At 47.0% G+C, this 25,763-nt stretch overlaps 1 protein-coding gene and 1 long non-coding RNA gene across 4 annotated transcripts in view; one reads left to right on the top strand and one right to left on the bottom strand.

The window, feature by feature from the left end:
* LOC140425322 (uncharacterized) overlaps nt 1–1,928 on the bottom strand; it is a 90,321-nt gene extending 88,393 nt beyond the window's left edge. The window contains exon 1 of the long non-coding RNA XR_011947833.1: nt 1,815–1,928. This is a non-coding gene — a long non-coding RNA (uncharacterized lncRNA). The remainder of the gene's footprint in view (nt 1–1,814) is intronic.
* Nucleotides 1–25,763, top strand: part of LOC140425321 (adenylate cyclase type 2-like) — a 1,061,108-nt gene that overhangs the window by 937,592 nt on the left and 97,753 nt on the right. For all 3 annotated transcript variants that reach the window (XM_072509476.1, XM_072509475.1, XM_072509478.1), the window contains exon 18: nt 13,237–13,353. In XM_072509476.1, the coding sequence (XP_072365577.1) occupies nt 13,237–13,353 (117 nt within the window). The remainder of the gene's footprint in view (nt 1–13,236; nt 13,354–25,763) is intronic.

Below are 25,763 nucleotides of genomic sequence, written 5' to 3'. Positions count from 1 at the left end.
AAGCATCATAGGCGGCGGGGCACTTCGGTCAGAACGGGGACAGTGGTGAGCTTTGCTTTCAGCTCACGCCATTCCTCTTCATGTGTGGGCAGCCACTGGAATTCCGTCGACTTCTTGACAAGATGGCGGAGGGCCATGGCGTGGGATGCCATATTGGGAATGAATTTCCCGAGGAAGTTGACCATCCCGAGGAAGCGGAGGGCCGCCTTCTTGTCCTCTGGGGTCTTCATGGTGTTGATCGCCGAGACCTTGTCGGCATCTGGCCACACACCCTGCTGCAAGATGTGGTCACCCAGGAACTTAATATCCGATTGACCAAATGAGCACTTGGCCCTGTTGAGCTGGAGACCGTGTTCATGAATTCTCTGGAATACCTTCTTGAGGCGAGCGATGTGTTCCTGGGGCGTTGTGGACCAGATAATTACGTCGTCAATGTACACTCGCACCCCTTCGATGCCCTTTATCATCTGCTCCATGATGCGGTGAAATACTTTGGAGGCAGATATGATCCCAAAAGGCATCCGGTTGTCGCAGTAGAGACCGAACGGGGTGTTGAACGTGCACAGCTTGTGACTGGACGCATCCAGCTGTATTTGCCAAAAACCCTTGGAGGCGTCCAGCTTAGTAAAGAATCTGGCATGAGCCATCTCACTAGTCAACTCTTCAAGTTTTGGTATCGGGTAATGCTCCCGCATGATGTTGCGGTTTAGATCCTCAGGGTCAATGCAAATGCGAAGCTCCCCTGACGGCTTCTTTACGCAGACCATGGAGCTGACCCAGTCTGTTGGCTCCGTGACCTTCGATATGATGCCCTGGTCTTGGAGGTCCTGTAATTGTTTCTTCAGACGATCCTTGACGGGTGCCAGCACCCGGCATGGTGCATGAATTACAGGGGTGGCGTTCGGCTTGAGCAGGATTTTATATCGGTATGGGAGCGTGCCCATTCCATCGAATACGCTGTGGTACTGCGTGATAATGTCATCTATGTCGGCTTGCAAGTTTACATCAGGCGAGGCAGGGTGATGATGACATGTCGTGCACTCGCTGAACCAGGTTCAGGAGCTTGCAGGCTCCAGCACCGAGCAGCGATGCTCTGTCAGGCCCGACGATTTCAAACCGCAGTGTTGCCTTGATCGCCTTGTTGGATACCCCTAGTTGACAGGGATCTGCGGCATGGTTATTTTTAATGAAGTGTGCGCATACCAGTTTTGGATGTATATATTTATAAGCACCACCTTCCAGGATACCATTAACCATTAAATATCTTCTCCCCAGGTCCGCTACCATGTTTGGCTCTGTAAAATATGTCCTTTTGTTAAACAGTATGACCACCTCCCTCATCCCTGAAGCAAGCTTGCTACGTCTAGCCTCCTTACCCTCAGACAGTCCTTCTCCCTCAGGTGTGTTTCTTAAAGGAAGATTATGTTGGCCCTCAGGCTTTTTAGATGGGCGAAGACTTTGGATCTTTTCACCAAGCCATTGAGAACCCTGACATTCCATGTGACTATTCTGATGGGGGAATTTCTGTCCCCCCACCCCTCCTGCGTGGTCAGCCATACTTACCATGTGGACGTGCCCCTGCATGCTGGGGTTTCCTTTTGTTTGAGGGCCATCCAAGATGGCCACCATTTTCTTTTTGTTCGAGCCATCCCCATTTGTGACCTTTTGTGTACCCTGTTACTCTTTGAAATCCAACTGGCAATTATTACCAGTATGAAATTTGAATTGAACAATTTCAGAGCATAACCTTTGCTTTTGTTTCACTCTTGTTTTTACTTTTGGACCGCAGCTGTTCATCATTCAGCCATTCCCACCTGCTGTTATGTCTTGTGGTTCCCAGCAGTTCAAAATAGTCCCACGTTTAAACACGAATTTGCTGCAGGTTCCCTCAATTGTATGTCGCAGCTCACATCATATGCTGCAGATTGAGATGGTCCCTCTGTTTTGGGGAGAAAATGGCATTGATTTTCCTTTGTAAAATACACCCATTTTCAAGCAGTGTTGAGGCATCAAATAAAATGAGGCATGTGTAGTTTACTACCACACATCAACCCAAAAGTTTGCAAACAAGATGACAAATTGTTATTGGCATTGACTCACTCCCATAAGTGGAGAGCATTCCAGTGTTCCTAATGATTCGAGGAACAATTGATGGAACAATTGGTATTGAAATGTCGATGTGAGAACCTCTAAATTTCCATCAAAGAAAATATTTCTATTAATAGCTGCTGTGTGATGTCAGTCACCTGCATGTTACCTAGAAAGCTGTCTTGATGCTTTTATCATGCAACAACCCCTGCACCAGCCTTAATGACTTTGAACTGTGGGCTGGAGGGTTTGAATGTTTATGGAAAGGAAGCAATCAAACTGACTGCATTGTCCTGGATGGTGTTGAGCTTCTTGAGTGTTGTTGAAGCTGCGCTCATCCAGGCAAGTGGTGAATATTCCATTACACTCCTGACTTGTGCCTTGTAGATGGTGGACAGGCTTTGGGGGGTCGGGAGCTATTGCTCATAAACATGATGGGCCATGCCTTAAGTCATCAGGAGCCACGAACAGGCTAAATTTTGTGACTAATGATTCCGAAGTTCTTCCACACCAAGACATGCTCCATTTGCCCCACCCGTTCCCTAAACCAGATACAACACACCTTTCTTCCGAGTTGGACTGGAAACATACTGATTGAGAAAGTTCTATTGTGCACTTCAGGAATTAATTCCTCTTTTTCCCTTAACACTATTATTTTCCCAATCTTCAATAGGATCATTGAAATCCCTATAGTCACTACCCTGCAGTTCCACAAAATGATTAAGAATATAATTACCATTGCACATTGCACTCCGCCAGGAGAAAAAAAAAAATATGATCTGAAAATGCTGTATTGTCCTTGCTAACAGCACAGTCTCTTATTATGCCACTATTTTGGTAAAGAAAATACCTTTGATAAGCACCGAGTTGAAAAGGATTGGGGATGCTGACATTTTCAAAGCAGCCTTCAGTACATTTTTGTTGCAATGAGCTGAGTAATTAGTGCTTCAGAAGCTTCTTTGAAGATGAGAACATTATGTTAAAAGTTTTAACAAAAGTACAATTATTTATGGTATCATAGAAAGTACATGTCGAGGCAAACTGAATAAGAGCTAGGTATTTTGACTTTATTCCTTCATTTTAAAAGAGGAAAGGCAAATAAATCAGTTTTCTGTTTGGCTAAGTGAATTAAATCCCTCAAGATTTGTTGATCTTTTCTCCATCAAAATGAAACACCTAACTGAATTTCTGAGAAAACTTTGGGTCAATTTGAATATCTAATCCTGAACCTGGAGGGAGGGTGGTGTAACGGGAACAGCATACACCAATGTCAATGAGTGCAGAATCCAGCTAAGCTTCTAAATTCATTAATATTAACACAATTAACATATTTGGATAATGTTATAACCTGCCTACTTACCATTGGCTGGGGACTAATGACAATCCCACAATCCTGTGGGAGTATGAGCTTCCCCAGTGAGGGGGGCGGAGAAACCATTAGTAAATTCCAAGTATAGATAAAGCTGGCCAGTTTGGAAACAGCAGGAAGGAGTGTGAAGCAAGGGAAGTTGCTGCTGCTGTTATATATATATGATATTGTAAATAAATGTTATTACTTTGTATCCTTAAAACTCGTGCTGGATTCTTCGTGGCCCTCACAAAACTGGCGACGAAGGTTAAAGTGAATAGCTGTCGACACTGCTGAAGCCACCTCCCTGGATTTTTGTTGGATACAGGTTGGAAGTTGTTTCCTATTATACCATGCCTCTGTACGGAGGTTTGGATGTTTTTGATGCTGCGCTGGAAAGCTGGAACCAGTACACACAACGGATGCGTTACTATTTCCGGGCAAACAATATCACCGAAAACGAGCGCCAGGTGGTCATATTGCTCACCGCCTGCGGCCCGCATATGTTTGGGGTGATTAGGAGCCTTACGTACCCAGCTGCGCCGGACACCAAAACGTTTGATGAACTTGTGAATATAGTGGGGCAACATTTTAACCCAACCCCGTCCACGATAGTCCAGCGTTACCGGTTTAATACCGCTGAGAGGACCCCTGGAAAATCCCTTGCCGATTTTCTATCCAGGCTACGCAGGATTGCGGAGTACTGTGACTATGGTGAGACCTTGTCAGAAATGTTACGCGACCGTTTGGTTTGCGGTATTAACAATGCGGCCACCCAGAGAAAGTTGTTAGCTGAGCCAACATTGACTTTTCAACAGGCCATTCAAATAGTATTGTCTCGAGAGAGCGCAGAACGAGGAGTGCAGGAGCTACAGGGAATGGAAGTGCATGCCTTGGGGCGCAACCCCTTCCGTCCAAAAACGTCCCCCCGCACTTCCTGCGGTACCTTGGGCGAGGCAACATCCGGATCGACGCCAGTGGCCGTCAGAAATTCCTCCCCGAAGGGAGCCTTCTCCAGAACCAATGGATGAGGAGACATGTCCGTGTCAGACTTGTAGGCGCCGACCCCGTCGCGGATGGCGGTCCTGGGGGCGCCGTCGTTCTGACCGAAACTGGGACCAGCCCAGGGGCCGTAACTGGGACCAGCCCAGGGGCCGTACCTTCCATGTGGATGAACCTGCGGCGACTACTCCTGAGGACGTGGAGACGGAGGACGACTGCCTGCAGTTGCATTGTATGGCAGCTCCCCGTGTGGCCCCCATTAAGGTGACAGTACGGGTCAATGGCCACCCGCTTGAGATGGAGTTGGACACTGGCACAGCGGTCTCCGTGATCGCCCAGAGGACATTCGACCGCATCAAGCAGGGTATACAGACCCTTACATTAACCGACTCACAGGCCAGGTTGGCCACCTACAAGGGGGAACCACTGGACATTGCAGGAACTACAATGACCCCTGTTGTTTATGGACGCCAGGAGGGGCGTTTCCCACTTATCGTGGTGCGCGGCCATGGGCCCAGCCTGCTGGGTCGGGACTGGTTGCGCCATTTGCGGTTGCAATGGCAACACATCCTCCAAACAGTTTCTGAAGGGTTGACTGGGGTGCTAGGACGATACCCAGATGTATTCCAGCCTGGTTTGGGGGAAATAAAAGGGGCCGTAGCCCGTATCCAAGTTGAACCAGGAGCCACGCTGCGCTATTTCCGGGCCTTACGCCTTGCTCGAGAAGGTAGAAGGGGAGCTCACTCGTTTGGAGAGTTTGGGTATTATCAGGCCCGTCCGTTTTGCTGACTGGGCAGCACCAATTGTAGCTGTAATGAAGCCAGATGCCACAGTTCGCTTGTGTAGCGACTATAAACTTACAGTGAATACGGCTTCCCGACTCGACCGATATCCAATGCCTCGCATAGAGGATCTCTACGCGAAGCTTGCAGGTGGACTCTCGTTTACAAAATTAGATATGAGTCACGCCTACCTGCAGTTGGAGCTGGACCCTGCCTCCCGACCATATGTAACGATTAGTACACACTGGGGCCTGTATGAATATACACGGTTGCCCTTTGGAGTATCCTCTGCCTGCGCAATTTTTCAACGTGTTATGGAGGGCATTTTGAGAGGTTTTCCACGTGTTGCTGTCTACTTAGATGACGTTTTGATTGCAGGGACGTCGGAGCAGGAACATTTGGAAAATCTGGAGGCTGTCCTTAGACGCCTTTCGGAGGCTGGAGTCCGTTTACGTCGCACAAAGTGCGTATTTCAGGCAAAGGAAGTAGTCTACCTAGGTTATCGGGTGGACCGCGAAGGTTTGCACCCCGCCGCAGAGAAGGTGCATGCAATTCAACAGGCCCCCGCCCCAACTGACACTTCGCATCTTCGTTCTTTTCTCGGTCTCATAAACTATTACGGGAAGTTCCTCCCCAATCTGGCAACTACGCTGGCCCCTTTGCACCTTCTGCTAAAGAAAAATCACACCTGGGTTTGGGGTCAGCTGCAAGAAACCGCTTTCCGGCAGGTAAAGCAACAATTGTCGTCGTCTGGGTTACTAACCCACTATGATCCTGGAAAGCCTTTGCTCGTCACATGTGATGCATCCCCGTATGGTATTGGGGCCGTCCTGTCCCACAAGATGGAGAACGGGGCCGAGCGACCGATAGCTTTCGCCTCCCGCACATTGACTGCAACGGAGAAAAAGTACGCGCAGATCGAGAAGGAGGGCCTGGCAGTGGTTTTTGCGGTGAAACGCTTCCACCAGTACGTGTATGGCCGCCATTTCACTATCGTGACTGATCATAAGCCTCTGCTGGGACCTTTCAGAGAGGATAAGCCAATTCCGCCCTTTGCTTCCGCACGGATCCAGCGCTGGGCTTTGTTGCTTGCTGCATACGAGTATTCTCTGGAGCACAAACCAGGTACGCAGATAGCAAATGCCGACGCACTGAGCCGATTGCCTTTATCGACCGGCCCCATGTCGACCCCCACGACCGGTGAGGTGGTTGCAACCCTAAATTTTATGGACACCTTGCCTGTCATGGCATCACAGATCCGTGAGTGGACCCAGATGGAGCCAGTCCTGTCAAAGGTTCGGCACATAGTCCTGTATGGTGGGCAGCATAGACAGCTCCCAGGCGAGTTGCGGGCATTTTCCACCAAGCTGCCAGAATTCAGCGTGGAAGACCTCTTGTGGGAGACGCGTGTGATTGTCCCGGAAAAAGGCCAGGAGCTGATACTAACAGACTTGCACAATGGGCATCCAGGTGTGACCAAAATGAAAATGTTGGCCCGGAGTTATGTCTGGTGGCCAGGCCTCGACACCGACATTGAGAAGGTGGCCCAAAACTGCTCCATTTGCCAGGAGCATCAGAAGCTACCGCCGGCCGCGCCCCTACATCACTGGGAATGGCCAGGGCGGCCTTGGGCACGCTTGCAAGCAGATTTCGCAGGCCCTTTTCAAGGATCCATATTGCTTCTATTAATTGACGCCCAGTCTAAATGGCTAGAGGTGCATAAGATGCAGGGGACAACGTCCTGCGCAACAATTGAAAAGATGCGTTTGTCGTTTAGTATGCATGGCCTCCCCGAAGTGCTGGTCACGGATAACGGCACTCCATTCACGAGTGAGGAGTTTGCGAGGTTCACGAAGATGAACGGCATACGCCATATCCGCACTGCCCCTTACCACCCGGCTTCAAATGGGTTGGCAGACATTCAAAAGAGGCCTAAAGAAGCAGTCTTCCGGATCAATGGACACGAGACTGGCTCGCTTTTTGTTTACGTATAGGACCACCCCCCATGCGGTGACTGGGGTAGCTCCCGCAGAACTCCTAATGGGCCGGAGACTTCGCACCCGCCTTAGTATGGTTTTCCCGGACATTGGCGCAAAAGTACGCCGCACACAAGAACGGCAGGGACAGGGATTTTCTCGGCATCGGCCGATTTGGCAGTTTGCGCCCGGTGACCCAGTGTTCGTTCGGAATTTTGCTCGTGGTGCCCAGTGGGTTCCTGGTGTAATCTTTCACCAAACGGGCCCTATATCTTACCAGGTGCAAGCCCAGGGTCGTCTCCAGCGCAAACATGTAGACCATGTTTGGTCCAGAAGACTACCCCCTCAAAAGATTCCCCGCCCCCGGAGCTCATTTCTACAGCCGCAGAGACCAGAGACAAGGGAAGGTAGTCCTCACAATCTTCCACTGGTGCCTCACTCGAAGCCTGCGCAGGTCGTTACAGAACCGAATGGAGATAGTGACGCTGACATGATGGAGGCAGCAGACTCTGACTCCGAGATGGAGACACAGGATGCAACAGAGGGGGAATCCTCGGGTCCACGGGCCGTGCATGTACAACTGTTGCGCCGTTCATCACGGAAGCGCCGGTCTCCGTCTCGTTACACGCCGCCTGATCCAGCGCCGCGTGCAAATGGTGTCCGGCCTGCGGCAAAATGAGTCCGACTCCCTCCTTCGCCAGGGTCTTCGGTGGATGCCTTGGACGTTGGGGGGGAGGGATGTTATAACCTGCCTACTTACCATTGGCTGGGGACTAATGACTATCCCACAATCCTGTGGGAGTATGAGCTTCCCCAATGAGGGGGGCGGAGAAACCATTAGTAAACTCCAAGTAGAAATAAAGCTGGCCAGTTTGGAACCAGCAGGAAGGAGTGTGCAGCAAGGGAAGTTGCTGCTGCTGTTATATATATATATGTTATTGTAAATAAATGTTATTACTTTGTATCCTTAAAACTCGTGCTGGATTCTTCGTGGCCCTCACAAAAGATAAGTTGCAAGTATGGGTTATGCTTAGGTTTGACAGCACATGCACAAAGAGTTGGAAAAATGAATGTTGTTGCAAGTTTTGAAAGAGTTGAAAATACTACTGGTTGCAGTTGCAGTTGAGAAGGGGCATCATCTTCCCTAAAGATATATCACACATGATTGAGCATAATTCTTCGCAGGATGCAGTCATCCATGTGAATACGTGGAGCATTGTTCCAAACAATTGGCTACAGTATTTCAAGAAGTTCACTGATTTCATTAGACATGGATAGTAGAAACTCACATTCCCAACTCTCTTTGATTCAAGTGTAGGACACATGCTTTCATCCATGTTAGCCCATTATGTAACAACAAGAACTTGCAGTATGTAGCGCTTTTCACATTTTAAAACTTCCCAAAGTGGTTCGCATGAACATTATCAAACAAAATTGGCCCTGAGCCACATAGAGATATGAGGACAGACACCAAAAGCTTGGTCAAAAAGGTATGGGGCTGGATTCTCTGTCGGCGGGATCCTCCATTTCACCAGCAGCGCACTCACGGCTGACGATATCCCGATGACTTGCGGGTGCCCGCAATAGGAAACCCTATTGGCCGGCAGCCGGGACAGAGAATCCTGCTGCCAGTGAGGTGCGCCGCACCAGGAAATAGGTGCAATAGGACAGAGGATCCCACACAGGATTTAAGTTGCACCTTAAAGGGGAAGAATGAGCCAGTGAGATTTAAGGAGGAAATTCTTGAACTTCGGGCCAAGGCAGTTGAAGGCATGGCTACCAGTGTTAGACTGATTAAAACGAAGATGAAAAAGTTAAAATTGAACCTTTGCTGAGCTTGGAGCTAATGTAGGTCAGGAATTAGTAGGATGATGGTGAACTGGACTTGGTACAAGTCAGGATATAGGCACCAGAGTTTTGGATGATCTCAAGTTTATAGAGGCTGGATTATAGGAGACCAGCCAAGAATGCATTGGATTAGTCAAATCTAGAACAAAGTACATTTTTATGCACCAGTTATTGTGCCTTTCTTCATAACCTTAAATGCAGTTTACCCAGACATCTCTCTCTATATACAGTAACAACATGATTAGCCTGTAATCTTCTGCACGTTAGTCGACAGCATACCATGTGGAACTCTCAATTATGTTTACAAAGGATACTATGTCCCCCTGTGGTAGTATGTATTGGGGGTCATGTGGGACTGGAAGCCCTAATGTCATTGGCTGACAGATCCCGGGTCCTGGTTGGCCGTTGACCTCATACTCCGCCCTGAAGGCGAAGTATAAGAAGCCGGTGCCTTCCCCCGCATGCCAGTTTACTATCGGGCTCTCACGGAGTCTTTGTGCGCCACACCCCCTAATTATCAAACCCCCAACAACTATGACATTATGCTTCCCTTCCTCCTTTATCTCACTTTAGACATAGTCCTGCTGCATGATCCACATCTTGCTATCTTTCCAACAATCTTTACCGTTATCCTCACAGGTAGCAAGTACAGTGTACCTTTTGAATACGATCACGAGTCTCTGAATCCTCATTCTCTAATTTGCCTGGGTTCCTTCGCTCTGCACACTTTCAGTCATACCAACCCTGTTATGAACCTGTACCTCTCTATAGGTTGCGACTGAAGTCTGGAGAAATCAGTCCAGATTCTTCAGTCCCTCCATAATGTGTTGGGCTCAAAGGAGACCTCCCCCTTCCCCCACTGGTGACATAATTAAGTTTACGCACAGAAAGGGCATGAACCTGATGTCCATATATTTTAATAAATTAATATTTTATTACTGAACATGATGCCATAGCATCCGCCCCTCTTGGCGATATGATGTCATGCGAGTGCGAATCATTACTGATTTTCAAAAGCAAAAACCAGTCCTGATGACCACAATGGGGTACAGACATGCCTGTAGCCCTGTGGGTTAGAACATAGAACATGGAACAATACAGCGCAGTACAGGCCCTTCGGCCCGCGATGTTGCACTGAAACAAAAGCCATCTAACCTACACTATGCCATTATCATCCATATGTTTATCCAATAAATGTTTTAATGCCCTCAATGTTGGCGAGTTCACTACTGTAGCAGGTAGGGCATTCCACGGCCTCACTACTCTTTGCGTAAAGAACCTACCTCTGACCTCTGTCCTATATCTATTACCCCTCAGTTTAAAGTTATGTCCCCTCGTGCCAGCCATTTCCATCCGCGGGAGAAGGCTCTCACTGTCCACCCTATCCAACCCCCTGATCATTTTGTATGCCTCTATTAAGTCTCCTCTTAACCTTCTTCTCTCCAACGAAAACAACCTCAAGTCCATCAGCCTTTCCTCATAAGATTTTCCCTCCATACCAGGCAACATCCTGGTAAATCTCCTCTGCACCCGCTCCAAAGCCTCCACGTCCTTCCTATAATGCGGTGACCAGAACTGTACGCAATACTCCAAATGCGGCCGTACCAGAGTTCTGTACAGCTGCAACATGACCTCCCGACTCCGGAACTCAATCCCTCTACCAATAAAGGCCAACACTCCATAGGCCTTCTTCACAACCCTATCAACCTGGGTGGCAACTTTCAGGGATCTATGTACATGGACACCTAGATCCCTCTGCTCATCCACACTTTCAGGAACTTTACCATTAGCCAAATATTCCGCATTCCTGTTATTCCTTCCAAAGTGAATCACCTCACACTTCTCTACATTAAACTCCATTTGCCACCTCTCAGCCCAGCTCTGCAGCTTATCTATATCCCTCTGTAACCTGCTACATCCTTCCACACTATCGACAACACCACCGACTTTAGTATCGTCTGCAAATTTACTCAGCTACCCTTCTGCGCCTTCCTCTAGGTCATTGATAAAAATGACAAACAGCAACGGCCCCAGAACAGATCCTTGTGGTACTCCACTTGTGACTGTACTCCATTCTGAACATTTCCCATCAACCACCACCCTCTGTCTTCTTTCAGCTAGCCAATTTCTGATCCACACCTCTAAATCACCCTCAATCCCCAGCCTCCGTATTTTCTGCAATAGCCTACCGTGGGGAACCTTATCAAACGCTTTGCTGAAATCCATATACACCACATCAACTGCTCTACCCTCATCTACCTGTTCAGTCACCTTCTCAAAGAACTCAATAAGGTTTGTGAGGCATGACCTACCCTTCACAAAGCCATGCTGACTATCCCTGATCATATTATTCCTATCCAGATGATTATAAATCTTGTCTCTTATAATCCCCTCCAAGACTTTACCCACTACAGACGTGAGGCTCACCGGTCTATAGTTGCCGGGGTTGTCTCTGCTCCCCTTTTTGAACAAAGGGACCACATTTGCTGTCCTCCAGTCCTCTGGCACTATTCCTGTAGCCAATGATGACATAAAAATCAAAGCCAAAGGTCCAGCAATCTCTTCCCTGGCCTCCCAGAGAATCCTAGGATAAATCCCATCAGGTCCCGGGGACTTATCTATTTTAAGCCTGTCCAGAATTGCCAACACCTCTTCCCTACGTACCTCAATGCCATCTATTCTATTAGCCTGGGGCTCAGCATTCTCCTCCACAACATTATCTTTTTCCTGAGTGAATACTGACGAAAAATATTCATTTAGTATCTCGCCTATCTCTTCAGACTCCACACACAATTTCCCATCCCTGTCCTTGACTGGTCCTACTCTTTCCCTAGTCATTCGCTTATTCCTGACAAACCTATAGAAAGCTTTAGGGTTTTCCTTGATCCTTCCTGCCAAATAGGGAACATAATGAGGGACATAATTGAGCATTTCCCCCGGCAGTGCCCCCTGGCATTGCCAAGGGGCATTGTCAGGATGGCACTGGCAGGGGGTCGCTTGCAAGGGGGGAATTGGCAGGGACAATGCCAACGGGGAGGGTCCCCTTCTACGTGTGGGCATTAGGGCTTATCTGCCAGAGATTCCTTTTTCCATAGGAGGGTGCCCATATTCGTGGGGGGAGTGGGGGTCCCGATGACCGTGGGGGAAGGGGTCTAAAATTTAACATTGAGATCAGGGTGCCCTTTAAAAAGCGGACCCCAGTCTCAGATACCAGGCGTTGTCAGCGTGTTTTGACCCTGCTCCTCCAGTTGGCCGTGTGCTCCTCGCCAGCACTCTGAAATTGCACAGGGTGCACAGGCGAGAAAAGGCGTTTCACACAGCTTTGCTCGCTTGATCCAACACTCCATCCAATTTTGGGAAGATTACGTCCTTTGTATATTCAAATCTGTCACAAAAGAAAATGTATTTTCACCACTCACAATGAATTCACATAAATGAGAGTCCCACATGGTATGCGGCACGGTGGCACTGTGGTTAGCACTGCTGCCTCACAACTCCAGGGACCCGGGTTCAATTCCGGCCTTGGATGACTGTCCGTGTGGAGTTTGCACTTTCTCCCGTGGCTGCGTGGGTTTTCTCCGGGTGTTCCGGTTTCTTCCCACAGTTCAAAGATGTGCAGGATCGATGGATTGGCCATGCTAAAATGCCCTTAGTGTCCAAAAGGCTAGCTTGGGTTACGGGGATAGGGTGGAGGCATGGGCTTAAGTAGGGTGCCCTTTCTAAGGGCTGATGCAGACTCGATAGGCCGAATGGCCTCCTCTTGCACTGTAAATTCCATGATTCTATGAAATGATCAACAAGCAAAGTTATATGGTTTGTACATGTTCTGATGAAACATTATGGAGCATCATCCCATCACTTCCCCACCTGATAGGACTCCAACATGGTAGATGTGACGTAGAATAAAATGGGTCAAATGCATACAAATAGGGAAAAAGCACAGCAATGTAATGTAATATGCACACATACAATAGCCATTAAAAATCTGAGTTTACCACATTGACAAAAGGCTTATCTATATTCACTGAATTTATAGTTGAGGGATAATTGATCAAAAAACATTCAATTGTTTCATATCCTGTCACAAAATAATTGAGAAACAATGTTTTACATCAATAGTCTTAAGAAACTGAAAGTGAAAATTTCTGTTTTTATCTACTGTTGCTGATTCCTTTGTCATTTTTTGCTTCAGTTTTTCTTGAAGAACTCGTTGGTACCCTCTGCCTCTGTTAACAACACAAATACAAGTTCGCAATATACTAATGGAAAGGCTTTGTGGTTTGTGCATAATGATTATTTCTTCCTGCCAGTAAGTACAATTATACTTGACAGCTCTTTACCTTATAAATTACCTTACATGCATGCCAAGTATTTAGCTAAATCCATTTGGTAATCCATTGAAACCATCTGTGAGGTAGAGCAGGGTATTATCATTGCGCACGTGGAAACCGATGCTGTGAGTTTGGATGATATTTCACAGGCGCAACATGTAAATGAGAAATAGTAGGAGGTCTGGGGAACACCAGAGGTCATGTGCCTGAGCGAGAAGATAAACCATTGCATTTAATTCTCTGGCTACAATTAAATAGATAAGAATGGAACCAGGTGACTGAAATCCCACCTAGTTGGACAATGATGGAGGGGCATTGACAGAGTATGGCATTGTCAACTGTGTCAAAAACTGCAGACAGGTTAAGAAGGACGAGAAGGGATTTTATTTACCATTTTCACACTCACATAGGATGTCATTTGATTTTGATAAAAGCTGCATTTGTATGTGGCAAGTGCGGAAACCTGACTGCAGGAACTTAAACATGGAGTACCAGGAAAGATGGACTCATATTATTTCAGTTGTCAAACATTCAAGGACTTTAGGGAGGAAAATAACTTTACAATTACCCCTTAACAATACCACTCAATACATTGAATACAATACCCTTATTTGCTGTCTTTATTCCCACTGAAACAACAAGAAAACAATCACCTCAGCTCTCAATCCATCTTAAATACCAATGGCACAGAGAATGTTTGCTTTACAGAGTTATTCTTTGAGATAGAGATCTTTTGACACTGATTTACAAAAAATATCTAACTCCTGTCAGACCCATGCAGAGACTCTGGCTGTATGTCTTCAAAAGCCGCTTCATCTGACTTGTTTCAGCTCCCCCTTTTCCTCAGAGAAGTCTGCACTGCTTTAAATACTGTTAATCTCTTTTATCTAACTCGCAGTGAGAACAGAACTGTTTCACTGTGCACACACAGCTTCAGCCAGAACAGAGCTGAACTGAAAATACTTTCTCAAAAAGCCTGATGCCTCAGCTCCGCCCAGCAATGTCATCATCTCACCAAGCTGAAAAATAATTAACTCCCCAAGGAATCTCCTTAATCAAAACAAAATAGCATTATCCCAAGCTTTTTACAATGGTTAATTTCACCTCTGGCTCCTAAAAGCTTTGTTGTCTTTTATACCAAGATTCTTTTAAAACATGACTTCAGCAGTGTTGCAACACCCTGGGCTGTGCATAGTCAATTCCAGCCCCACAGGTCCTGGAGTCCAAACACAAGTGATTTTATCAATGATTCATAGAAAAATTCCCTAAATCTTTGGCCCTTCCCTTCGCTATCCAATAGTTACAGTCACCAGGTTTGTAAGTTGAAACACAATGTTTATTTATAACGGAAATAAAGATAAAATGTGCAATAATTCCAATGTAATAATGGCAAACTAACCCACTACCCTCCCTTTTAACTGTCCCACCTTCTACCCACACACCACAAACAAACACAGGGTGAAAAGGGGTAAAAAATAATGATTAAGGTTAGTCATGGTCTCATTACAGTAACATTCATTCAGAACTCACAGATGGTAGGATTTATTCTGGAGAGATAAGTGAGCCTTTATTAAACTGGGCTTTCAAATCAAAGGTCCACCTTTGAGTCCACTTCTCTCTTTGCCTCACAGTCCATGCTTTGACCTCAATCCTCTAAATTTTCAATAAAATGACACCTAGCCATACTGAGGAGAGAGTAGAGTTCTTACACTGGGTTTGTAGAGATAATTCATCAGATCATTGAGAGAGAGAGAGCGTTGGAATTCCTTTATCCAGGCTTCAGAACCAAAAGTGAAACTAAAAGACCAGCCTTGGCAGTGAAAAGCACCTCCGAGGAAAAATATCCAATCACCGTCTGTTGCCGGGCATAACACAGCCTTTTTGGCCTATGCATTGGCCACAACCAAGTCAATCAAATCGAGTCAGCACTGATATCAGCCAATCTGCAATCACCTGTCTGAAACAGCAAAGCCTTCTGGATTCTGCTGTTGGAAATAAAGGCACAGGCCACTTTCCTTAAAGGCACAGGTCCAATAATCTTCCACGGAACAAAATTGTAATGGCAAAAATGAAAGAAAAGGTAAATAAGGGAATAAACCGTAAACAAAGAGGGGACCCTTACAGGAGTCAAACACACTCTAACTCAGGCTGTTAACCCCTACTTCACCAAATACTTATAGCACAATATAACTGAATTTCCTATATTCATCACACTCTAGAAGAAGAAGATTTTCTCCTGCCAGAGTGAAAGATATTATTCATAACTTATTTCATTCAAGGATTCTATTTTATCAGTAATCTCATTGGGTAGAAAGATCAAATGAGTCCTTAGACACAAAGTGAATTGATTGTACAGTATGGGTCATCATTGTTAATGAGAAGCATTCGGGCGGGATTGTCTGCTCAACACGCTACATGTTTCATAGCGACAAAGGTGGTTCACCATTGGCCTGTGGCGGAATCTTCTGGTCCTGCCGTTGTCAACGGGGTTCCGTTGTCAACGGGGTTCCTCATTGAATGCACCCCTTGCCGCCGGGAAACCTGTGGCGGGGCTGCGCCATCGGCGGGATCGAAAGATCCCGTCGGTGTAAACGGCTGGAACATTACGGCCTTGGAGTACACAGATATCTCTGTGCAGTAGAAGAGGCCAGCAACAACCGCAATGTACCATAAAAGGCACCTGCCCTTTTTATGCTAGTGGTAGTATCACCAGGGGGATTTACCAGGTACGTACCAGCAACTCAGGAAAATTATACATTGAATTGTTGACCTGAATTTTTCAGAGAAGAATCTCAAACTGTTTGTGAAATGCAAATTAAAACATTTTGCCAAGCATTTCTAACTCAAGAACTGGATTGTTTCCCCTATTCTCAGAAGCTGTCACACAAATTGAATTGTACACTGTGAAATTACAGTCCATCTGGGGTGAACCGAGGATGCTGTAGAGATTTTAAAAATCGGGTTCGATCCCCGTACTGGCCAAAAATGCAACCCAGTCACAAAATAATCGCCATGCCTCATACGTTTTCAGGCAACCTGTCCAGCGTTGCTGGCACGGCATTTCATCAAAAAATTTCCTTGTGACAAATAGGGAATTCATTACCAGACTTTGCAAGAGTAATAAAATGGGAAATAGTGAGTGAATGCCCTGTTTTGCATCAATGGCAATTTTTAGTTTCTTACATTTATTTTGATGAGGCCCAAGATTCTCAAGCCTCTGTTATCAGAATTGTGTCTGTTTCAGGGTATCCGTACCCCTCACCTCACGTCCCCCTCCACACACCCACCTCTTCACCTCACCCACCACCCCCTCACCTCACCCCCACGACCTCACCTCATCTCCCACCCCAACCCCCTTACCTCACCTCCACAACCTCACCTCATCCCCCTCACCTCACCCCCACATCCTCTCCTCATCCACCCCCAACCCCCTCACCTCACCCCATACACCTCACCTCATCCCCACCCCAGCCCCTTCACCTCACCTCCATGACCTCACCTCATCCCCACCCCAACCCCCTCACCTCACCCCCATGACCTCACCTCAACCCCTCACCTTACCCCCACATCCTCACCTCATCCCCCTCACCTCACCCCCACATCCTCACCACCTCCATCCCTCAACGCCCTCACCTCACCCCATACACTTTAACTCATCCCCCGCCCCAACCCAACCCCCTCACCTCACAACCTCACCTCATCCCCTACCCTAACCCCCTCACCTCACCCCCATGTCCTCACCTCATCCACACCGCAACCCCCTCACCTCATCCCTCTCACCTCACCCACACAACCTCAGCTCATCCCCCACCCTAACCTCCTCACCTTACCCCCACAACCTTACCTCATCCCCAACCCCCTCACCTCACCCCACACACCTTATCCCCACATATCATCTCCTACTCTCACACACCCCCGCACCACCTGACCTAACACCCTACCATACATCCCTACTCACTAGCCTCACTACACCCACACACACCTCATTACCCCAAGCATCCAATTAGCTGTAAAATGATTAAGGGACTTACCAAATTTCAACCAGATCTTCAGTTAAGAACCCTATCAGTTGTTGCTTCTGACTCTTGGGCACTTTGAGGGTTTTTAATGGAGTTTTCACAATTGGAAGCATAAAGTTGCCGGAAGGACATGCAGCTACTCACTGAAACTAGGCTGAAAAAGCGCCTTTTAAAAGATTGGGGCATGATTCAGCGGCCTTGGTGCACCCGACCTGGTGTCAAAACGAGGCCGTTGAATCTCGAAAGAGACCTGGATCGAGATGTTCTCACGAGGTTCAACAGAATCTCTAGGCATGTCGGGATCTGGATCTCGCCCACGTTAGGTGAGATCCAGGTGCGCATATTTAAATGACTCATTATGCTCATTTAAGTATTCGCTCACCCCAATTCACCCACAACCCGGGATTCACTGGCCTCGCCTGCGAATCCTCAATCAAGGGCTTTTTGGTACTGGTTCACAAAGTCATGAAAAAGTCAGGATGGCACCTCTGGGGTCTTACTGGGGAGTTGAGGCCCCCAGATAGTCAAGCACTGGATAAAGTGGTACTCTGGCACTCCCTCTGGCACCTGCGCACCTTGGCACTGGCAGCCTTGCACCTTGACAGTGCCACCCAGGCACCTTGGCAGTGCCACCATGGCATTGCCAGGGTGCTTGGGTGGCACTACCAGGTTGGCATCACCAAGGTGTGCAGGCTCCAGGTTGCTCATGCCATGGGACAGGTACTGGAGGGGGGGGGGGCTCACCCATAAGCGGTGGGTTGGGGGGGGGGGGGGGTGGTGGCAGGACTCCGGAAAAGGTAAGATGGATGAAGTGGGAGGGTCCTAATGCCGCAGTGGAGGCACAGGGGGCTGTTGGACGATCAGGCATGCCTTTAAAAATGTCAGATCTGGCAATGGATTGCTAAAGTAGTTGTGCACGATACCCTTTCAAATCTACATCCTTGGATTTAAGAGTGTGAAATTGAATAACAAGGGAATGGCCAGGGTAAGAGAGTAATGGTTTTAATGGAGACTATGCAATGGAGAGCAAAGGTTGTATAGTTGGGATTTTTTTAATGAATTGGGAGATTCCCCCATGCCGCACCCCCACCTGCCAGGAACTGACACAGAAGGAAGTACAGTAACAACACAGGGGTTGATTTAACACAGGGCTAAATCGCTGGCTTTTAATGCAGACTAAGGCAGGCCAGCAGCACGGTTCAATTCCAGTACCAGCCTCCCCGAACAGGCGCCGGAATGTGGTGACTAGGGGCTTTTCACAGTAACTTCATTTGAAGCCTACTTGTGACAATAAGTGATTTTCATTTCATTTCATTTCATTTCAACATAATAAAGAACTATGTAGTTAAAAGATTAATTACTTGTGGATATACAAATAATTAATGTAAATCACAAAACAGAATTTAAAATATGCAATTGGTAAGCTTTTTCTTTACACTTGCCCTTCACATAGATATACATACTTAATCAATTCCATTATCTCATCCCTCCATCTCACGCCATCTCTCCCTTGCCTTGCTGGGCCATTATGTCCATCCTATGCCATCCCTTATGCAATTTGCTACCTTCCATGCTATCCCTATGCCATGCCATTTCATTCTTCCTATTCCAGTCCCTACTGATAGCACCACCCTGCAAATCTAAAAATAAAAAGATAATTTCATTAAAAGTAACCATCAAACTATAAACTATGTATAAAAGAAAAAGTGCAACTAGTTCACTAATGTCCTTTGGGGAAGAAAATTTGCTGACCTTACTTGGTCCAGATTATATGTGACTTCTATCTAAAACAAGGGCGATCGTCTGAAATGACCTTGCAAGCCATTAAGTTGCATCAAAGCACTACAAGGCTTGATTGTAATGGCACACAAAGAATACACATTGGCATCTTCTCCAGGCAACTTGGAGATAAGTTGTAAATGCTGGCTTTAGCTGCAATCCCCACAGCCTTACCATTAAAAAGGTCATTTGATTCACTTATCAGTTTATTTTTAACACTTATTTTTAGACTATGATTCTCTGCATATCAGGGGCGAAATTCTCCGGAAACGGCGTGATGTCCGCCAACTGGCGCCTAAAACGGCGCAAATCAGACGGGCATCGCACCGCCCCAAAGGTGCGGAATGCTCCGCATCTTTGGGGGCCGAGCCCCAACCTTGAGGGGCTAGGTCGGCGCCGGACGAATTTCCGCCCCGCCAGCTGGCAGAAAAGGCCTTTGGTGCCCCGCCAGCTGGTGCGGAAATGACATCTCCGGGCGGCGCATGCGCAGGAGCGTCAGCGGCCGCTGACAGCTTCCCACGCATGCGCAGTGGAGGGAGTCTCTTCTGCCTCTGCCATGGTGGAGACCGTGGCGGAGGCGGAAGGGAAAGAGTGCCCCCACGGCACAGGCCCTCCCGCGGATCGGTGGGCCCCGATCGCGGGCCAGGCCACCGTGGGGGCACCCCCCGGGGCCAGATCAGCGCCCCCCCCCCCCCAGGACCCCGGAGCCCGCCCGCGCCGCCTTATCCCGCCAGTAAGGTAGGTGGTATAATTTACGCTGGCGGGACAGGCATTTTAGCGGCGGGACTTCAGCCCATCCGGGCCGGAGAATTGAGCGGGGGGGCCCGCCAACCGGCGCGGCGCGATTCCCGCCCCCGCCGAATCTCTGGTGCCGGGGACTTCGGCAACCAGCGGGGGCGGGATTCACGGCAGCCCCCGGCGATTCTCCGACCCGGCGGGGGGTCGGAGAATCTCGCCCCAGGTATTTAAAACCAATAGGCTACTTTCCATCTTCACTACTTGGTTGGAAGTGTTTGCCCAAACCTATTAGAATCTGTTCAATTTTTGTTTTCCTTGATTTCAATAAAATAAAAATTGGATGAGTTGAAAACTGGTGGCTAATCCATTTTGTTGCATTTGCCCTTAAATGCTGAAGATGAAAATGATTCCTTCCTAATTTTCACATTGCCAATTGATGGGACACTTGGGAACCCTTAGTGATTACCCAACCCAAATGACTTGTGTGCACCTGATTTCATACCTCATATTAAGTAGTAATAATTGCCTTTGTGCCCTCATGAATTAAAAACATCTTCATAATTTAGTATTAGAGATTTGCAGATTCCATAACTTACTATTACAGGTGCCAATTCCATTAAAAACTACGCATAGTGTTTTGAAAAATAAACTAGAGGTGAAACCACTGAAAGTAAATTAACAGCTACAGGAGGGAGCAGTTGCAACAAATGAAAAATGATTCTATGGTACATTAATTAAGCACTAGTTCGCATGACTCCATTAATTAATACATGGTATGTCATATGTGCTCACTGCTCCGTGAATTCATTAATTAATTTCAGCCTGATATCTTATCAATTTTGCATTAATTCATCGATATCTGCACCTCTTTAACTTATTCCTGTGTTAATAGGTACAGTGGGCAGTAAGGAAGGGAAATTATATGTTGGCCTTCATAGTGAGAGGATTTGAGTATAGGAATAGAGATGTTTTACTGCAGTTGTATAGGGCATTGGTGAGGCCACACCTGGAGTATTGTGAGCAGTTTTGGTGTCCTTATTTAAGGAAGAATGTTCTTGCTATGGAGGGAGTATAGCGAACGTTTACCAGGCTGATTCCTGGGGTCGCGGGACTGTCATGAGGAGAGACTACATTGGTTAGCTTTCTATTCACTGGAGTTTAGAAGAGTGAGGGGGGATCTCATAGAAACTTACAAAATTCTAACAGGATTAGACAGGGTGGATTCTGCACTGTAAATTCTATGATAATCTATCATTCAGAACGAATGTTCCCCAATGGTGGGGAGTCCAGAACTAGGGTATCATAGTCTGAGTGTAAGGGGTAAACCTTTTAGGACTGAGGTGAGGAGAGATTTCTTCTCCCAGAGTGTGGTGAATCTGTGGAATTCACTACCACAGAAAGTAGTTGAGGCCAAAACATTGTGTAATTTCAAGAAGGAATTAGATATAGCTCTTGGGGCTAAAGGGATCAAGAGATATGGGGGAAAGGTGGGATCAGGGTATTGAACTTGATGATCAGCCATGATCATAATGAATGGCGGAGCAGGCTCGAAGGGCCGAATGGTCTTCATCTGCTTCTATTTTCTATGTTTAATACTAATTTCTGCAATTAAATCATTGATTAGCACTGTTGCATTAATTTAATTATTTGTTGTGCACAAGTTGACTGCTGCCTGCTGCTGTATGGATTTTTGATTTGTCGATGTCCCAATTATTCATTTGTTGGTGTATTTGTTCCTTCATACTTTCATTGATCTGTTGGTGTGCATACTGTCACATTAATTCATTATTTCATTTCTGCATCTACTCTATTCCTTTGTTGATTTGTTGCTCTAACTGTATTATATAAATTTACTAATTCACTGGTGCCCAATTCTGCATTAATTCATTCGCTTGTCCCTGTTGTTCAATTGATTCGTTGGTGTACACACCATTAATAAATGTATTGGTGGCTAATGCTTCTTTTGACCCAATGTGGCATCAATGAGCCCTGGCAAAATTAAACTGAATGGGAATCTGTGAGAACACTAGCCACTGTTTTGAGTCAAACCTAGCACAAAGGAATGTGGTTGTGTTTGTTCGAGGTCAAACACCAGAATATCGCTGAAGGCGATCCTCAGGGTAATGTCCTAGTCCCAACCCCCTTGAGCTACTTCATCAATGACATTTCCTCCATCATAAAGTCAGAAGTGGAGATGTTGGCTGATGATTGCACAATGTTCAGCACCATTTGTAACTTCTTTGATGCTGAAGTAGTCCATGTCCGTAAGCAGCTAGACCCAGACCACATTCAGGCTTGGACAGATAAGTGGCAAGTAACATTCGCCCCACACAAGTGTTGCATAATGATCATCTCCAAAAAGAGAGAATCTAACCATCTCCCTTTAACATTCAATGGCATTACTATCTCTGAGTCACCCCATTCCGGCTGTTTACCATTGATTAGAAATGGAATAGAACCAGTCATATAACTACTGTGACCACAAGGGCAGGCCAGGGGTTGGGAAATTTGAGTTCAGTAACTCCCCTCTGACATCCCTAATCCTGTTCACCGTCTACAAGGCAGAGGTAACAAGTGTGATAGAATATTCTCAATTTTCGTGAATGAGTATGGCTCCAACAGCATTCAAGAAGCATGATAACATCCTGAACAAAGCAGATTGCTTGATTGTCACTTCTTCCGCCAATTTAAACATTCCTTTCTCGTCCATTGATGCACAGTGACAGCAGAATGTTGTCTGGGTCCAAGGTTCATTTGAGAGCACCTTATAAACCTGCAACCTCTGCCACCTAGAAGAAGTCTAACAGACAGATGAGAATACCACCACCTGCAAGTTCCCCTCTAGACCACCCTGACTTGCCATTCCTTCACTGTCATTGGATCAAAATCCTGGAACTCCCTTTCTGACAGCATTATATGTATACCTGCACCAGATTGACTGCAGAGGTTCAAGAAGGCGATTCATCACCACCTTCTCAAGAGCAATTAGGGATGAGCAACAAATGTTAGCCTTGCTAACGATGCCCATATCCAGTGAAAGAATTTTCAAAATAATTAAGTGAAGGTACTTATTGCTTTATATACTGGTACTTCATTCAATTTTGTGCCGAGTGAATATTTTTAATAGGTAATATTTGATGTTTAAATAAAATTGAATGAGGTCTGGGAGGGGTCCAGTGAATCACGTACATATGTTTTTTAAAAATAATCTTTATTGTCACAAGTAGGCTTACATTAACACTGCAATGAAGTTACTGTGAAAAGCCCCTAGTTGCCACATTCCGGCACCTGTTCGGGTACACAGAGGGAGAATTCAGAATGTCCAAATTACCTAACAGCTTTCGGGACTTGTGGGAGGAAACCGGAGCACCCGGAGGAAACCCACATGGAGCTGTGAAGCAACAGTGCTCCCCACTGTGCTACGGTGTTGCCCTTTTGGGCACGTCCTAACCTGGCGAACCTTTCGGGCTCCTTCTTCAGCATCATGTCAGCGATCTTACAAAAGGAATTGGAACCTGGTCCCCCAGAAGCCATTTTCGGGGTGTGGAATGATGTTGGCTCTGCACTGGGCCTTAGTTTGAGGTTAAGTTGCATTGTGTGGTGTACATATAACTTCCCTTAAGACTGGGCTTTTTGTGTTTTTTCTTTATTTTTGTAAGGATGTGTATAAAGAATCCATGCTTTGCACCTGCGTGGCTACTGTTTGGTCTGGTATCCAAGGGGCTGTGGTGGGTCATTGGTGCCTCTGGAGATGGGGGAGATGTATATTGGTGTGCATCTGAACATGGAGCGGAAGATTTAACCTGATTTTTTGTAGTAATTGTGGGCTGGCATGGAGTGCCAGGGCGTGCATCATTGTGCCATATTTTTCGAGGCCTCCAACAATTGGGCACCCAAAATTACCAATTTTGGGCAGCACGGTAGCACACGTGGATAACATTGTGGCTTCACAGCGCCAGGGTCCCAGGTTCGATTCCCTGCTGGGTCACTGTCTGTGCGGAGTCTGTACATTCTCCTCGTGTCTGCGTGGGTTTCCTCCGGGTGCTCCGGTTTGCTCCCACAGTCCAAAGACGTGCAGGTTAGGTGGATTGGCCATGCTAAATTGCCCTTAGTGACCAAAAAAGGTTAGGAGGGGTTATTGGGTTACGGGAATAGGGTGGAAGTGAGGGCTTAAGTGGATCGGTGCAGACTCGATGGGCCGAATGGCCTCCTTCTGCACTGCATGTTCTATGTTCTATGTATACGATTATGCAACAACATGTTCGGATTATCATCAAATTTTCAGAACCTCCCAAGAAAGGTAGAAGAAGTAAAAGGAAGGAGAAGTTCAAACTACCAGAAATAACCCACCGGATAACAAGGAATCAGGATCCAGCCCAGGCTCCATATGACCCTGGCACATGCCAACCAACCACCAAAGAAAAAGAGAACAGGATGCGCAATCAACCAAAAAACCATAGAGCTTCCCATCTCCAGGAGACAACAGGATATCCACCAAGCATAGGACTCGGCTCATCCCCAGGCCCCTGAAGAAGCAAAACTTAATCTCCAAGGATGCTTCCAACAAGCACCCTCGAAAAGGGACACCTCAAACTCCCAGAGGCAACAGGATACTAGCCATAGCGCTGGACTTAGCCAAGCCCAGCACATACAGATAGAATTATAATTTTAGAATTCGAATTTACAGTGAGAAGGGGGCCATTCGGCCCATCGAGTCTGCACCGGCCCTTACAAAGATCACCCTACCCAAGCCCACGTATCTACCCTATCCCCGTAACCCAGCAACCCCCACTTAACATTTTTTTAGGACACTAAGGGCAATTTAGCATGGCCAATCCACCTAACCCGCACATCTTTGGACTGTGGGAGGAAACCGGAACACCCGGAGGAAACCCACGCAGACACGGGGAGAACGTGCAGACTCCGCACAGACAGTGATCCAGCCGGGAATCGAACCTGGGACCCTGGAGCTGTGAAGCAATTGTGCTAACCACTATGCTACCATGCTGCCCAGGAAATTATACCACAAGGGTCTCTAGCATCCCCCAAATCCTACACACCCCAACCAAGCTCTTACCTCTCCCACCCTCTCTGGGATAATGCACCATCCCTACAAGTACTAAGAAGAAGAGGATAATCACTCTAGGCCCAGCTAGAAGGTGGGGGGGGGGGGGGGGGGAGGGGGGGGTACCCTGACCCAAGAAGAAGAAGAACCGTCAAGACCCCCAACAATTGGGCACCCTGGGAGGGACCGTCGAGTCCCTCCTTCCCGGTACCTCTCCCAAACCACTGGACCAGACCAGGATTAGAAACAGCATCCTGCTCACCTAGAAGCAGAGAGAAAGGAAGAGGATCCCCAGAGGAAAGATGTCCGAACTGACTCAGAATAATTGTCATCACAGAAATGATACCAAGAGTAATACCTCTCCTCAACAACTCAATCAGAATTAGCCAATCTAACCTCAGCATGCACCATTATTAAATCGTCCCAGGAGCAGCAAGGTGGCGCAATGATTAGCACTGGGACTACGGCGCTGAGGACCCGAGTTCGAATCCCGGCCCTGGGTCAGACCTGTCCGTGTGGAGTTTGCACATTCTCCCTGTGTCTGCGTGGGTTTCAGCCCCACAACCCAAAAGATGTGCAGGTTAGGCGGATAGGCTAAATTGCCCCTTAATTGGAAAAAAATAATTGGGTACTCCAAATTTGAAAAAAAATTATTAAATCTTCCTGTTCAAATAGCCCAAAGGAGGACCATAGAGAGAAACTCAAGTGAAAGACTGCTGAACCTCAGGAGTCAGAAGGAATCCAATCCTTCCCAGGATACTAAATCTGCCCAGGCCATTGAAGAATA

This window comes from Scyliorhinus torazame, chromosome 6 (genome assembly GCF_047496885.1).
Source record: "Scyliorhinus torazame isolate Kashiwa2021f chromosome 6, sScyTor2.1, whole genome shotgun sequence".
Taxonomy (NCBI): domain Eukaryota; kingdom Metazoa; phylum Chordata; class Chondrichthyes; order Carcharhiniformes; family Scyliorhinidae; genus Scyliorhinus; species Scyliorhinus torazame.
Note: the sequence above shows the minus strand (reverse complement) of the source record. Positions and strands in the feature narration are given on the sequence as shown.